The sequence below is a fragment of the Somniosus microcephalus genome, chromosome 32 (genome assembly GCF_052327205.1).
Source record: "Somniosus microcephalus isolate GS21.2 chromosome 32, FLI_Smic_1.0, whole genome shotgun sequence".
Taxonomy (NCBI): domain Eukaryota; kingdom Metazoa; phylum Chordata; class Chondrichthyes; order Squaliformes; family Somniosidae; genus Somniosus; species Somniosus microcephalus.
In genome coordinates this window covers 7991887-8006864 of record NC_141018.1, presented here as the reverse complement: position 1 = coordinate 8006864, position 14978 = coordinate 7991887, and the positions used below count along the sequence as shown (strand labels likewise).

The window sequence follows — 14978 nt, the reverse complement described above, 5'->3', positions numbered from 1 at the left end:
TCCTGATGTGGCTCGGTACCGCTCCTGTGAAGTGCATTGGGACGTTTTACTACGTTTAAGGTGCTATATAAATACAGGTTGTTGTTGATATTGTCAAATTGGCCATTCTTAATGTGAGAGTATCAGCAAGCTGTTTGACCACAGAGGCATCTCCGCTGGATCTGATCCTGTCCTTGCCCAATGTCGTGCATTTTCAATGGGTTGGGGGTCATTGAATAGTCATCAGGATGGGAATCGTGCAATGTTTTGCTACAAGGAGTGGCTGAGGCAGAGAAAATTCTCTTGTTAAAGGAAAAGTGGATAAATATTTGAAGCGCCTTGGGACCTTTTACTACGTTAAAGGCGCTGTATAAATGCAAGTTGTTGTCATGCCATGTTCTGATTTTGTTGGAAAAAGCAGTGTAGAAATGTACTCTATATAATCTGTGCCATTTTATTTGTTGCGTTTCTAGGGAATAATGTTGGTATATGACATCACAAATGAGAAGTCTTTTGACAACATAAAGAACTGGATAAGGAATATTGAAGAGGTGAGTAATGTGCTTTGTTAATGGCTCCTATCTGTCAGCAGTAACCAGGCAGTCAATTAAGTTTCCGCAGGCCACTTAGTGCTGTGATAATGGGTTGTAATTTGTTGCTACGCATTTTGCTTTTAACTGTTGAATCATTTGTAATGCCGCAGAAATGATCGTTGTCAGTGGATGGAGAAATGGTTCTATACGTGGGGTGAGCATTATTTTTAAAGTTGAAATGGACTGATGGGCACCGTGAGGAGCATGCTGTTATACGCAGCTTTGACTCCTAGGTTTGAATCACGCCCATACTGACTGGATGATGCATCAGGTCTTCCATGAAATCATTTGCTTGTGTTTGAGAGCCCATGGCACAAAACGGGCACACACATTGCCATTCTCCCTCGCTGCAAGGGCAGCTGGCATGAAAAGTTCCCAGTGCTGGGCCGGCAGCTGTTGCTTTGGGGTGGAGGTGCAGAGTAGAAGGAGCTTCACTCGGCTTCTGGCCTGTGGTTTTTATGGGAAAATGGATAGAATTGTGGAATGTGATCACCAAAACACTGGTTTAAAAAAAAGGCACAATTCCATGTAGCAGCAGTATATTTACTGGCCGGGATACTCCAGAACCACCGTGTGGTTAAGCTCGAGTTTGTCACGCCAGTTTTTGTTGATGCCAGACTGATGGGCAGTGCGTTGTGTTGGCAGGCTGCAGGTTGGTGCCTGCATCATGGCACTCGGCCAATCCCGAGTGTGTGTGCAGGAGGTACAGGCGCAAATCTGCATCCTGCAGTCCAGTGGGGTTGGGATTCTCCGATTGAGATTGGGGCGGGAGGTGGGGGATAGTGGCATTTTCTTCAATCGCTCTAAGCCAATGTCTCTAATTATAGAGAATCGTACAATGCTATCGCCAAATGCCAATCCAAATTCCATGTAATAAAAATGGAATGTGATGTATTCAGTCACCATAAACCAGTGTCTCTCTTTAGATGCTGGACGCAGTGAGAAATCCTCCGTTTCATAGCATTAACACTTGGTTTGAGCTCAGAAATTCACTTTTAATCTGTAAAAGAAACGTGATTTGATCTTTCTTTCTCTTCCATCTCTTCCCGCCCCAATTTAATAACTGACTTTGGAACCTTTGAACATTTGCCTTGCAGGCATGGTGGCGGTCTGTTTAGAATTTCTATTTTATTGTCTAACGCCACTGTCTTCAAATTTCAGGAAACTTGAGTGACTTTTTTTTAAATTGAAATGTTCTATGGACTCTCCTCCCTATCTGTAATCTCCTCCAGCCCCGAAATATCTGCGCTCCTCTAATTCTGGCCTCTTGAGCATCCCTGATTTTAATCGCTCCACCATTGGTGGCCGTGCCTTCATCTGCCGAGGCCCTAAGCTCTGAAATTATCTCCTTAAACCTCGCGACCTCTGTTTACTCCTTTTAAGATGCTCCATAAAACCTACCTCTCATCAGCCCTACTACAGGAAACTTTTTTTTTATCCGGGACTGGCGCGGTGCCGGTTGATCAAAAAGTCCGGATTAGAGAGAGGTATACTTACTAAGGTACGAGAGCCCCGTACACGGCCACAGATCCAGGCGTCCCTGTTGCATGGCAACAGGTGCAGGAACCCCGGTTACACGGCCACAGATCCCGGAACCCTGGTTACATGGCCACTAATATACAGGAAACTTTGTGCTATCCGGAAGTGAGCTATCCGGCAATCTGGAGCCACCGGCAAAAATCAGCAGCCGTTTTTTTATTCTTTTTGTTTGGTTTTTTTGCTTTGTTTGAACAGTCAAGCTGTGCAAGGTCTGTAGCTATAGCAACAGCTTCACCTACAGAGCTTGCAGGCCACACCCGAGTGTTTAGAAGCTGTTGCTAAGCAACAGTGTTTGTTGTCAAATACGGAGATAAGAATCTCCATATCTCTCAACATTAACTCTGGAGAACACGGCAGTTTTGAGGCAACGGCAGCAGCTCGGTCCCGTGGGTGCCGGATAGCACAAAGTTTCCTGTATAGTAAAACTTACCTGAACCTACTCCTGAATTTTGCCGGCTAAGAGAGATTTCCGGTTATTTAGGTGCTGGTTAAAAGAGAGTGTCCTGTATCTCCTTATGAGGCTCGGTGTCAAATTTTGTTTTATAAAGCACCTGTGAAGCGCCGTGGGACGTTTTGCTACGTTAAAGGTGCTATATAAATACAAGTAGCTGTTGTTATGCAACACAGTTTAAACTCCACATGTAACCGAATCAGTGGTGTAGATGATACAGTCCAGGTCTTCAGCTCCTCTTGCAAATTTTAGACCACCTTTTTAAATGAAAGCCAGCACTATTTTGACCACTTTTCTCTTTCCTCAATGATTACTCATTTGCCTGATGATGGAATATGATGGGCAGTTTGTATTTTCTATATGTCCAGAAGGAGCAAAATATACTTTAGCACTTTGTGTCGCAATTGGTTATTATTTCATGTTTCTAGGTCTAGCTTGATGCAGACCTATTGGACTGGGGCTGACTGCCCAGAAATACCCGACCCTGAGCAAACTAACATTTAATGTGACATTAGGATCCTTGCGCTATCACTTAGACTCCTTTTTACAAAATGTATTTACAAGACACACAATGATATGCAAAAATAATTCTTTTCAATGCTTAATATATCCTGTGCATCCACGTAGGTTTTGGAAATATTGACGGCTGAGCGATGCTCAGCCCTCCCAGCTTGCTGCACTCGTAGAAACAGAGGAACAGGAGTAGGCCATTCAGCCCCTCGCGCCTGTTCCTCAACCTCTTCGAGCCATCATTTTCTTCAGTTACAGACTTAAACTCTGTTTGTACCAGGCATCTTGTATTCCTGTCTTTTCCTGTATTTGTATGCCTGAAACATAGGGTAGGAATATGAACTAAATGGCCATGGGCTACAGGAGGGGGGATCTGGGGGTGTTGGTGGGTAGCTCACTGAAACCAACAGCGCAGTGTATAACAGCGGTAATGAAAGATAACCAGGTCTTGGGACTTTTGTAAGAAGGATCGAGCCCAAATCCCAGGAGACACTAGAATGGCCACACCTGGAGTAGTGTGCAATTCTGGTCACCGTATAACAGCAAGGATATGTGAGGCAGTGCAGAAAAAGGCACCTAAGCTGATGCCTAGTTTAAGGAGTGTTGAAGAGCTTGCGATTGATAGCTCCAAAGTAATTTAATCTCCAGAGTAATCAAATACAGTATTCAAAATTCTGATGTGAATAGATAAATGGAACCTGCAGTCAACATTGGTAATCTCCCAGACTGGTTTACCATGTGTTGGTTTCTTGTCTAACCTGTGAAATTCAAAGTTTAATAGGGCATTAAAAAGTATTTATACATCACGTTGCTAACATTTCTGCTACAAAACAAAGATGCAATTTCATAAATGAGCATCCATTCTCTTTTAACATCTTGAGTTGGTGGAAAGGGGAGTCCATTTTAAGCACTGCCTGATGAGGTGCTGGATACAGATTCAATAGTAGCCTTCAAAAGGGAGCAGGATAAACACTTGAAGGAGAAAAAATTGGAGGGATACGGGGAAAGAGCGGGGGAGTGGGACTGACTGGATTGCTCTTCGAAAGAGCCGGTGCAGACTCGATGGGCTGCACTATTCTATGATTCTAAGTGACCAACGTTTGAGTTCCAGTGATGGCACAACGTGCAGTATGAACAGTGATGCATGGTTGAGTTTGCTACTGAGCAATTGGTTTAAAACTCATATTTTTCTCAAGTCATAATGTAGTGACATTGAGAGGGCAATGCCGTGAGATTTTTTATATAAAAATTTAAACACGCTACATTTTTCACTGAAGGGGGCAGGAGAGGGAAGGAGAGAGAGAATAGAATAAATAAGAACATAAGAAATAGGAGCAGGAGTCGGCCATTTGGCCCTTCGAGCCTGCTCTGCCATTCAATAAGATCATGGCTGATCTTCTACCTCATCTCCACTTTCCTGCACTATCCCCATATCCCTTGATTCCCTTAATATTCAAAAATCTATCGATCTCTATCTTGAATATACTCAATGACAGCCTCCACAGCCCTCTGGGGTAGAGAATTCCAAAGATTCACCACCCTCTGAGTGAAGAAATTTCTCCTCATCGCAGTCCTAAATGGCCGACCCCTTATTCTGAGACTGTGACCCCTGGTTCTAGACTCCCCAGCCAGGGGAAACATCCTCCCTGCATCTACCCTGTCAAGCCCTGTATGTTTCAATGAGATCACCTCTTATTCTTCTGAACTCCAGAGAATATAGGCCTAGTCTACTCAATTTCTCCTCATAGGACAATTCCTCCATCCCAGGAACCAGTGTGGTGAACCTTCGTTGCACTCCTTCTATGGCAAGTAAGGAGACCAAAACAGTACCCAATACTCCAGGTGTGGTCTCACCAGGGCCCTATATAATTGCAGCAAGACATCTTTACTTATACTCAAATCCTCTTGTAATAAAGGCCAACATACCATTTGCTTTCCTAATTGTTTGCTGTACCTGCATATTAACTTTCAGTGATTCGTGTACAAGGATACCCAGGTCCCGCTGAACACCAACATTTCCCAATCTCTCACCATTTAAAAAATACTCTGCTTTTCTATTTTTCCTACCAAAGTGGATAACTTCACATTTCTCCACATTATATTCCATTGGCCATGTTCTTGCCCATTCACTTAGCCTGTCTGTATCCCCTTGAAGCCTCCTTGCATCCTCCTCACAACTTACATTCCCACCCAGCTTTGGATCATCAGCAAACTTGGATATATTGCATTTGGTCCCCTCATCTAAATCATTGATGTAGATTGTGAATAGCTGAGGCCCAAGCACTGATCCTTGCAGTACCTCACTACAGCCTGCCAACCCGAAAATGACCCGTTTATTCCTACTCTCTGTTTTCTGTCCGTTAACCAATCCTCAATCCATGCTAGTATATTACCCCCAATCCCATGAGCCCTAATTTTATTTAATAACCTTTTGTGTGGCACCTTATCGAATGCCTTCTGAAAATCCAAATACACCACATCCACTAGTTCCCCCTTATCTATTCTGCTAATTACAACCTCAAAAAACTCCAACAGATTTGTCAAACACGATTTCCCTTTCATAAATCCGTGTTGACTCGGCCCAATCCTATTATTATTTTCTAAGTGCCCTGTTACCACCTCCTTAATAATAGATTCGAGCATTTTCCCCACTACTGATGTCAGGGTAACTGGTCTGTAGTTCCCCGTTTTCTCTCTTCCCTCCTTTCTTAAATAGTGGGGTTACATTTACCACCTTCCAATCTACGAGAACCATTCTAGAATCTATGGAATTTTGGAAAATGACAACCAATGCATCTACTATCTATAGCTAACTCTTTCAAAACCCTAGGATATAGGCCATCAGGTCCAGGGGATTTATCGGCTTTCAGTCCCATTAATTTCGCCAGTACTATCTACTAATACTAATTTCTTTCAGTTCCTCATTCTCGCTGGAGCCTTGGTTCTCCACTATTTCTGGGACGGTCGTGAATTTTTGGAATTCTCTGCCCCGAGAGCTGTGGAGGCGGAGTCACTGAATATATTCAAGGTGGAGATAGACAGACATTTGAACTAAAGGGGAGTCGAGGGTTATGGGGAGCGGGCAGGGAAGTGGAGTTGAGGCCAAGATCAGATCAGCCATGATCTTATTGAATGACGGAGCAGGCTCGAGGGGCCGAATGGCCGACTCCTGCTCCTATTTCTTATGTTATTAATTAACCCTTTCTCATTGCACAATACTAGATCTAAAATAGCCTGTTCCCTAGTTGATTCCTCAACATACTGATCTAGGAAGCTATCTTGCATACATTCCATGAATTTGTCTGCCACACTATGACTGCAAATTTGGTTTGCCCAGTCTATATGTAGATTAAAGTCCCCCATGATCACTGTATTACCCTTGTTACATGCGCCTCTAATTTCCTGATTTATACTCTGTCCTACATTACAACTACTGTTTTGGGGCCTATAAACAACTCCCACCAATGTTTTCTGCCCCTTGCTGTTTCTTAGCTCCACCCAAACTGATTCTACTTCTTGATTTTCCGAGCTAAGATCCTTTCCCTCTACTGTCTTTATCCCATCCTTTATTATCAGGGCTACCCCTCCTCCTTTTCCATTTTGCCTATCTTCTAAAAATTTCCTGAAATATTTAGTTCCCAACTTTGGCCACTTTGCAACCACATCTCCGTTATGGCTATTAGATCAAACCTGTTGATGTCTATCTGCGCTATTAATTCATTAATTTTGTTGCGAATGCTTCGCGCATTCCGATATAGTGCCTTTAGCTTTGACTTATTCTATTTTCCCCTGATGTCACCTTAGTCACTGATGCCTTGTCATTTCTCTTGCTGCTTTTAAATGTACTCTTTCCTGAATCCTCCCACTCCCCACTTCATTAGTTTAAAGCCCTGTCTACTGCTCTAGTTATTCGGTTCGCCAGGACACTGGTCCCAGCCTGTTTAAGTGGAGCCCGTCCCAACGGAACAGCTCCCTCTTTCCCCAGTACTGGTGCCAGTGCCCCATGAACTGAAACCCCTTCCTCCCACACCACTCTTTTGAGCCACGCATTTAAACCTCTAATCTGTTTGTCCCTATGCTAATTTGTGCGTGGCTCAAGTAAAAATCCAGAGATTATTACCTTTTGAGGTTCTGCTTTTTAATTTGAATCCTAGCTCCTCAAACTCCCTCAGTAGAACCTCATTCCTAGTTCTACCTATGTCGTTGGTTCCTACGTGGACCACGACAACTGGATCCTCCCCCTCCCACTCCAAGTTCTTCTCCAGCCGCGCAGAAATGTCTTGAACTCTGGCACAGGACAGTCAACACAACCTTCGGAACTCTTGGTCGAGGCTGCAGAGAACGGTATCTATCCCTCTGACTATACTGTTCCCTACCACAACTACATTCCCTTTTACTCCCCCCCCCCCCCCCCCCCCCCCCCCCACTTGAATGGCCTTCTGTATCATGGTCAGCTTGCTGGTCCATCCTGCAGGCTTTTCCCTCATCCACACAAGCAGCAAGAACCTCATACCTGTTGGACAAGGGCAAAGGCTGAGGCTCCTCCAGCACTGCACCTGGGGTCCCCTTACCTACCCGAGTTGCAGTCACACCCTCCTGTCCCTGACCACTAACCAGACCTGTACCACTACCTAACCTAAGGGGTGTGACTGCCTCCTGGATCAAAGTGTCCAGGTAACTCTCCCCATCCCTGATGCCCTGCAATGTCTGCACCTCAGACTCCAGCTCAAAAACTCTGAGCTGAAGTTCCTCAAGATGCAGGCACTTACTACAAACGCGGTTGTCCGGGATCACAGTGCTCTCCACAAACTCCCACATGCTGCAGGTGCGGCACACCACCTGCACTGCCGTCCCTATATGACCTTGTTTTATTTAATTAAATTTAATTAAATTTGTAATTCGGTAACTTAGTTTACAGTGTAGTTTCTTAACTGCTTACTTGATCTAGATTAAGTTAAGGGTACTGAAATGATCTACCTGTAACACAGAATGCTGTTAAAAGTGCCGTGCACTTCATTGCAACAGTTGTTCATCGGTGCAGACTTCTCTTGTGGCAATTCTGATTTGCAATAGTTAGACGAGCCATTTCCTCAGTTTGGGTTTTGTGCAAGAACAGCAGCACCAGCTGAGGTACAGTCCCTCTCTGCCTTGGCAGAGGCAGGGGAGAGAGGTGCCTTGATGTAAAAATAAACAATGCTTTCGAATTAGGTGTATTCTGAAATGGAACGCTGCACATTGTGAGGTGAGTGGCCAACGTGTAGCCTTTTTATCCACTTTGGTGTCTGAATCCCAACAGATTGGAGATTTAAAATTGATCTAGATAAATTGCTGTTTGTTGAGATTAAGAGCAAAGTGTCTTTATACCTTCTTAGCATGCATCTTCAGACGTGGAAAGGATGATTCTGGGGAACAAGTGTGATATGAATGAGAAAAGGCAGGTGTCAAAAGAGCGAGGAGCGAAGGTAAGGCTGCAAGAAATTGTGCACCTTTTATTTAAGGCTGAGTACTGTGGCTCGGGTATAAATTGGCCTTATTGACTTGATGCTTCTAATCATTATTGTTGCTTTTCCACAGCTAGCGATAGATTATGGAATAAAGTTCCTGGAGACCAGTGCAAAATCCAGTATAAATGTTGAAGAGGTAAGCAAGCTGGGGAAATATCGCCGTACTAATTAGCACACTTACAAATGCACGTGCTTGTTACACAGTCTGAACAAACCAGCTAGTTTATATTGAACATAAAGCAGTTCCTCAAATTCTGAAGTGTAACTACAGCGTGACAAGTTTACATTTATAAATAAATATGGACATTTATAATGAAAAATTAAGTGCGTACATATTTTTGATATTCTAAATATAGATCATTGTTAGCAGTGATAAATTTGTGGTTTTTATGGAACAGTTTTTATTGAGCCTCCTGTAAACAAACCTTGTCCCCCTACTCTGACAGCTGCATATTTATCAATAATCTGCCCTGTGCAGTGCTGTGACCCAAGGGCTAAAAATTGCCCCAGTTGGAGAAGAACTGGAACTCGCTGTAGAACTAAGGCTCACTGGAAATTGAGATGAAATCGGTAGTAGTTCAGTAACTGTAAAAGCTGGCCCACCTACATCACACTGGGGGGGTCCCTAGGGGATGGTGGGGCGGGGGCACAGCTACGAAGGGGGCTACAGACCAGGAAGGTCATCAGATTGCTGTATTTTTCATATTTGTGGATGTAATTTCATCTTTCTGTTGCTCTGTACCAACATGTTTCACAAGTATACCACTGTTTACCTTTGAGTAGCTGACACTGTCTATCAGAAGTTAGGACAGGGGTCCCTGGGAGTCTTTATTCACTGAGGGGACGCCATTGGATTAATCATTGTGGATGGTAAAACGAATTTGACCATATTAAAGCAATGCAATACTCAAATGCAGATGTGATAATGCCCATAGTGGGTTAGGTAGTCCTTTCAATAACTTCTCCAGTAGCTCGGAGAAAGTAGTTTTAAAAATGTCCATAGATGGACCATTTCTGCCTGACTTGTCTTCTCGTAACTCACACAGTCACCATATAACTTCAAACCTGATGTACCTAATCCTGGCTTTTACACTGGAGACCCTCCTTCTGACTTCATCTCGGAACTTAGACTGAACTCCAGCCAGTTTCAGTTCTTTCCCACTAGCTCCCTTATTCCCCTCCCATCCCATCTCCTGATCTTTCCCCTTCTCCGTCCGATCACATACTTCATCAACCTGTCCCTATGCCCCCCCCCCAGCTTGGTCACAACATCTTGCAAAACTATTACCACCCCATCCTCAAAAGTAGTTAACTCCCTTCCATTCTCTCTAGAAAGAGAAGGCTGGAGAAGATAAAGTCCTGCTGAAAACGTGTAGCCTTGTAACTATGTTTGTGCCTCACTCTCCACTCCCTGTTTGAAACTCTCTAATTGGGATTCCACCATGCCAATAGCATTGAACCCCCGTTGGCTAAATGTCACCAATGATGTAACTACTGCTGTCCCCTCGCGACATCTCTGCTGCCTCGATGGTATGGGCTGCTCCTCTCATGTCCATCTCCATGGCACTGTACTCTTCTGTTTTCACTCCTATCTGTGGCGCCGTAGGCATTACATCACCTAAAATTCCATCTCTCCTTCGCCCCACAGTTACTTCTGGCATACACCAGGGTTCCCTCGTTGGCTTCCTCCTTCATCATTTACATGCCACCCCTTAGCAATGTCAAGAAGCATGGGGTCAGCTTTCATATGTATGCTGACACTCAACTGTGCCTCACCACCTCTGCCTTTGATACCTTGGCATTTGCCACAATCTGCAGCTGCTTATCCAACATTGAGACCTGGATACACAAGAACTTCCTCTAGATGGTTGCTGAAACTGAAGCTGTTCTCAACCCCAACGTGCTGGCTGCCTCAGCTGTCTTGCTCCCTAGTTGCCAGCTCAGTCTTAGCATGCAGGTGTGGAACCCTGCATATTGCTCCCTCCCTCACATCCGATAAGCTACCAAGACCTATCTCTTCCACCTCTGCAATAACTGCGCCTTCCTTCCCATTCCCCATTTACTGGGGCCCTCCCCTAATTGCCCCGTTCACTGGGGCCCTGCCCGGAAACCTTAATCCACGCTTTCTTACCTTGCTGCTGGACTTGTCCCACCCTTTCTCACCAGCCTCCCTACTTATCAACTGCAATTTACCCTGAATGCCACAGCCCGTGTTCTTGCCCACACTAGGGCCACATTCCCCCTATGTGTGACAGATGGGAGTGGAACTGGGAGCAGGGACCTGCAATGGAGATTGTGGTGAAAAGCGTTGAAGCCAATTGAGTAGGGATGGTGTCCCCTCAACCACACTAAGGCCACATTCCCATCACTGGCCTACATAATGCTGCCAGCTCCTCCATCGGTGGAAGGTGAACCACCTTCTCTAGTATCCTTCCCCTCTGTACCTCTGCCTTGCCACCTCCCTTTTTGCTCTCCCTGCCCCCACTGGCTCAGTATCCACACTGCCCTGTAATCTGCTCCGGGAACCTTGTTTTTACATAATAAATGCGTTATCCATTTAATTCCATTGAAGTTGACGAGATTAACATTTCTAAATGCGGTGTCAACAGTGCAGTTTGGTGATTGGCTGAAATGGGACGCGATCATGTCCATGCATATGATAAACTTCAAACGTACCAATCACGTCCTTGAACATCAAGCACAATATCTTGCCAAAGCTAAAGATACATCTCTTTCTGCAAATTCAGTTTCATCTGTACACTAACCACCAAGTAGGATGACCACTAATCTGGGTCAGATTATTTATGAGGAGGCAGTCAGCCGCACTGATTTTAGCGGAGGATCAGAGGGCAGACGTGTTCTAACCCTCCAGTTGCTGGTCTTATTTTTTTTAATGTTACTGTTCATTTGCAACCAGAAGATTTAGATATTAAACTACCACACAAGGCAGTTGAGGCCAATTCATTAAATATATTCAAGAAGGAGTTATATATATTTCTTAAGGCTAAAGGGGATCAAGGGATATGGGGAGAAAGCAGGGCCAGGGTACTGAATTTGGATGATCAGCCATGATCTCATTAAATGGCGGAGCAGGCTCGAGGGGCCGAATGGCCTACTCCTGCTCCTATCTTCTATGTTTCTATGTTAAAACTACCCCATCTATGGAATTCACTGAATTCCCCTCCAGAATTGCAAATGTTTGGAATCTTTGACAGAAACTAATGTGACCCATTGGGTAAAGTCAAGGGTGGGATTCTGAAAGACTACGACTGCAGTGTTTCCAAAACCACTACCACTTTTTAAATTTTGAAACACAAGTTACAGGAAACTCTTTATTATCCGGCACCAACGGGACCGGCGTGGTGCCGGTTTATCAAAAAGTCCGGATTACAGAGAGGTATAGTTAAAAGGTACGAGAGCTCCGTACACAGCAACAAATCCAGGCTTCCCTGTTGCTTAGCAACATGTGCAGGAACTCCAGCCACAGACCAAGCGTCCCTGTTGCTTAGCAACAAGTGAACGAACCCCAGTTACACAGCCACAGATCCAGGAACTGCCACTAATATGAAGTAAAACTTACCTGAACCTACTCCTGAATTTTGCCGGTTAACAGATTTCCGGTTATTTAGGTGCTGGTAAATCGAGAGTTTCCTGTACATATGCCAATGATTCCAAATGTCCCTTTGAATTGTTTGCATGTTATAAACACTTCAGGCAAAAGTTTCCTGTCTGGGAAAGTTTAAAAAATTTTTTTACAAGGGAGAAACTAAACTTGTAACAAAATGCTGCTGTTGTGTTGGTGTTAACCCTGGCTTGTAGCAGTAAGCCTGTAGAGTTAGGCCATGCACATCGATTTGAACACTTGAATAAAATCACACAAGATTGTGTGGAATTAAAATCAGAAATGCTGGAAATACTCAGCAGGTCAGGCAGCATCTGTGGAGAAAGAAACAGAGTTAATGTTTCAGGTCGATGACCCTTCGTCAGAACTGGAAAAAGTTAAGATGTAACCGGTTTTAAGCAAGTAAAGGGGGAGGAGAGGAAAGAACAAAAGGGAAGGTCTGTGATAGGGTGGGAGAGATTAAAAGACAAAAGGGTATGATTGTACAAGGCAAAAGGTGATGGTAATGGGACAGGTGAAGAAGCAAATGATGGGTCTAGAAGAGGTGTAAATGGGAATAGCAGAATCATCAACAGCTGCCTTCCAAAAAAATGGTTAGAGATTATGATCGTATGTGTGAAATTATCCATTTTGTCCCTTATGCGCAGGCAGCGTGCAGCTTTCATGGATTTATCCTGTATTGGCAAAAGCACACTGCAGACTTGTCGCTCTCTCGCTTTAACTGGGTGGGAAGTGTACATACTTGATAAACTGTCGGAAACTGTATCTTGTCTTTTTTGGGGTTGTGGTGCTAAATGTGCAGAATTTAGCAACATGACTCCATTTCCTGAATGGCAGGTGCATTGAAAAGCACAGTTACGCGCCTGTCAGTTATTTATTCTTTTCTTTGCAGGCGTTTATTACACTTGCACGAGATATCATGACGAAGCTCAACAGGAAAATGGTATGTAAATATTTCTAATACAGCCAGTTTGTGTTTTCAGAATTTGAGTTTTAAATGCTGCGAACCTGCTGTGTCCACAAGGAGTGCCTGGTAAACAGCATAGGTCATGTCATAGTGGGCACCAGATCTGGGCAGCACTGGTGCCGCGGGGGGACCAGCCGGACTCTGCGACTACGAGGCGTCATGGGCCGACCAACTGTGGTGGGGCGCATGTAGGCGCGTAGGATGGGGAGGGTTTGAGAGGGGGGTATGCATTGGGACTGGTTTGGGGAGGATGTTTGGCTTGGCGGACAAGGAGACAAGGGAGGAACAAACAAAGGAGAAAGGGAGGAAAAAAAGAAGAAAGGGAGGACAACAAGACGAAAGGGAGGAAAAAAGAAGAACAGGGAGGACCAAAGAAGAAGGGAGGAAAAACGAAGAAAGGGAGGAAAAAAGAAGACAGGGAGGAAAAAAGAGACAGGGAGGAGAAAGGGAGGAAAAACACGCAGAAAGGGAGGCAAACAAGAAGACAAGGGAGGACCAAAAGAAGACAGGGCGGAACAAAACGAAGAAAGGGAGGAAACAAAGACGAAAGGGAGGAAACAAGAAGACAGACCCGACGACAGGGAGGAACAAAAGAAGCAGGACAAAGAAGCAAGGGAGGCAACACAGACAAGGGAGGAACAAACACGCGAACAGGGAGGAAACAAGCAAGGGAGGCAAAAACAGACAGGGAGGACCAAACAACGAAAGGGGAAAACAAGAAGGGCAGGACAACAAACGGAGGACCAAGAAGGAGGAACCACAGCAAGGGCGGCAAAACACAAGACACAGGGAGGACAAACAGCACGCACGGGAGGAAACAAGCAGAAAGGGAGGACAACAAGCAGACCGGGCGGCAACACAGAAGACAAGGGAGGAACACACGACGAACGGGCGGAAAACACGACAGACAAGGGAGGCCAACAAGAAGCAAGGGAGGAACAACACGACGACACGGGCGGCAACACGCACGCACGGGAGGCCCACAGAAGCAGCACACGGGCGGCACAGACACGAGCGGACCACTCACGACGTGCGGACCCCAAGCCGACCAGTGCGGCACACCCCCGCTCAGGACGGCCCCACCGCCGCCGGTCATCCCCCCCTCACTCCCTTTCTTCCCCCCCCTCCTCCCTTTCTTCCCCCCCCTCCTCCCTTTCTTCCCCCCTCCTCCCTTTCTTCCCCCCCTCCTCCCTTTCTTCCCCCCTCCTCCCCTTTCTTCCCCCCCTCCTCCCTTTCTTCCCCCCCCCTCCTCCCCCTTTCTTCCCCCCCCTCCTCCCTTTCTTCCCCCCCTCCTCCCTTTCTTCCCCCCCCTCCTCCCTTTCTTCCCCCCCTCCTCCCTTTCTTCCCCCCTCCTCCCTTTCTTCCCCCCCCTCTCCCTTTCTTCCCCCCCTCCTCCCTTTCTTCCCCCCCCTCCTCCCTTTCTTCCCCCCCCTCCTCCCTTTCTTCCCCCCCTCCTCCCTTTCTTCCCCCCCCCTCTCCTCCCCTTTCTTCCCCCCCTCCTCCCTTTCTTCCCCCCCCTCCTCCCTTTCTTCCCCCCCCTCCTCCCTTTCTTCCCCCCCTCCTCCCTTTCTTCCCCCCCCTCCTCCCTTTCTTCCCCCCCTCCCTCCCTTTCTTCCCCCCCCTCCTCCCTTTCTTCCCCCCCCTCCTCCCTTTCTTCCCCCCCCTCCTCCCTTTCTTCCCCCCCTCCTCCCTTTCTTCCCCCCCCTCCTCCCTTTCTTCCCCCCCCCTCCTCCCCTTTCTTCCCCCCCTCCTCCCTTTCTTCCCCCCCCTCCCTCTCCCCCCTCTCTCCTTCCCCCTCTCCTCCCTTTCTTCC

General features: G+C 46.0%; 1 protein-coding gene across 1 annotated transcript in view; it reads left to right on the top strand.

The window, feature by feature from the left end:
- Positions 1 to 14978, top strand: part of LOC147097255 (ras-related protein Rab-8B) — an 83272-nt gene that overhangs the window by 57891 nt on the left and 10403 nt on the right. Inside the window, exons 4-7 of the mRNA XM_085972056.1 lie at positions 453 to 530; positions 8445 to 8534; positions 8647 to 8712; positions 13091 to 13141. Of these exons, the coding sequence (XP_085828182.1) occupies positions 453 to 530; positions 8445 to 8534; positions 8647 to 8712; positions 13091 to 13141 (285 nt within the window). The remainder of the gene's footprint in view (positions 1 to 452; positions 531 to 8444; positions 8535 to 8646; positions 8713 to 13090; positions 13142 to 14978) is intronic.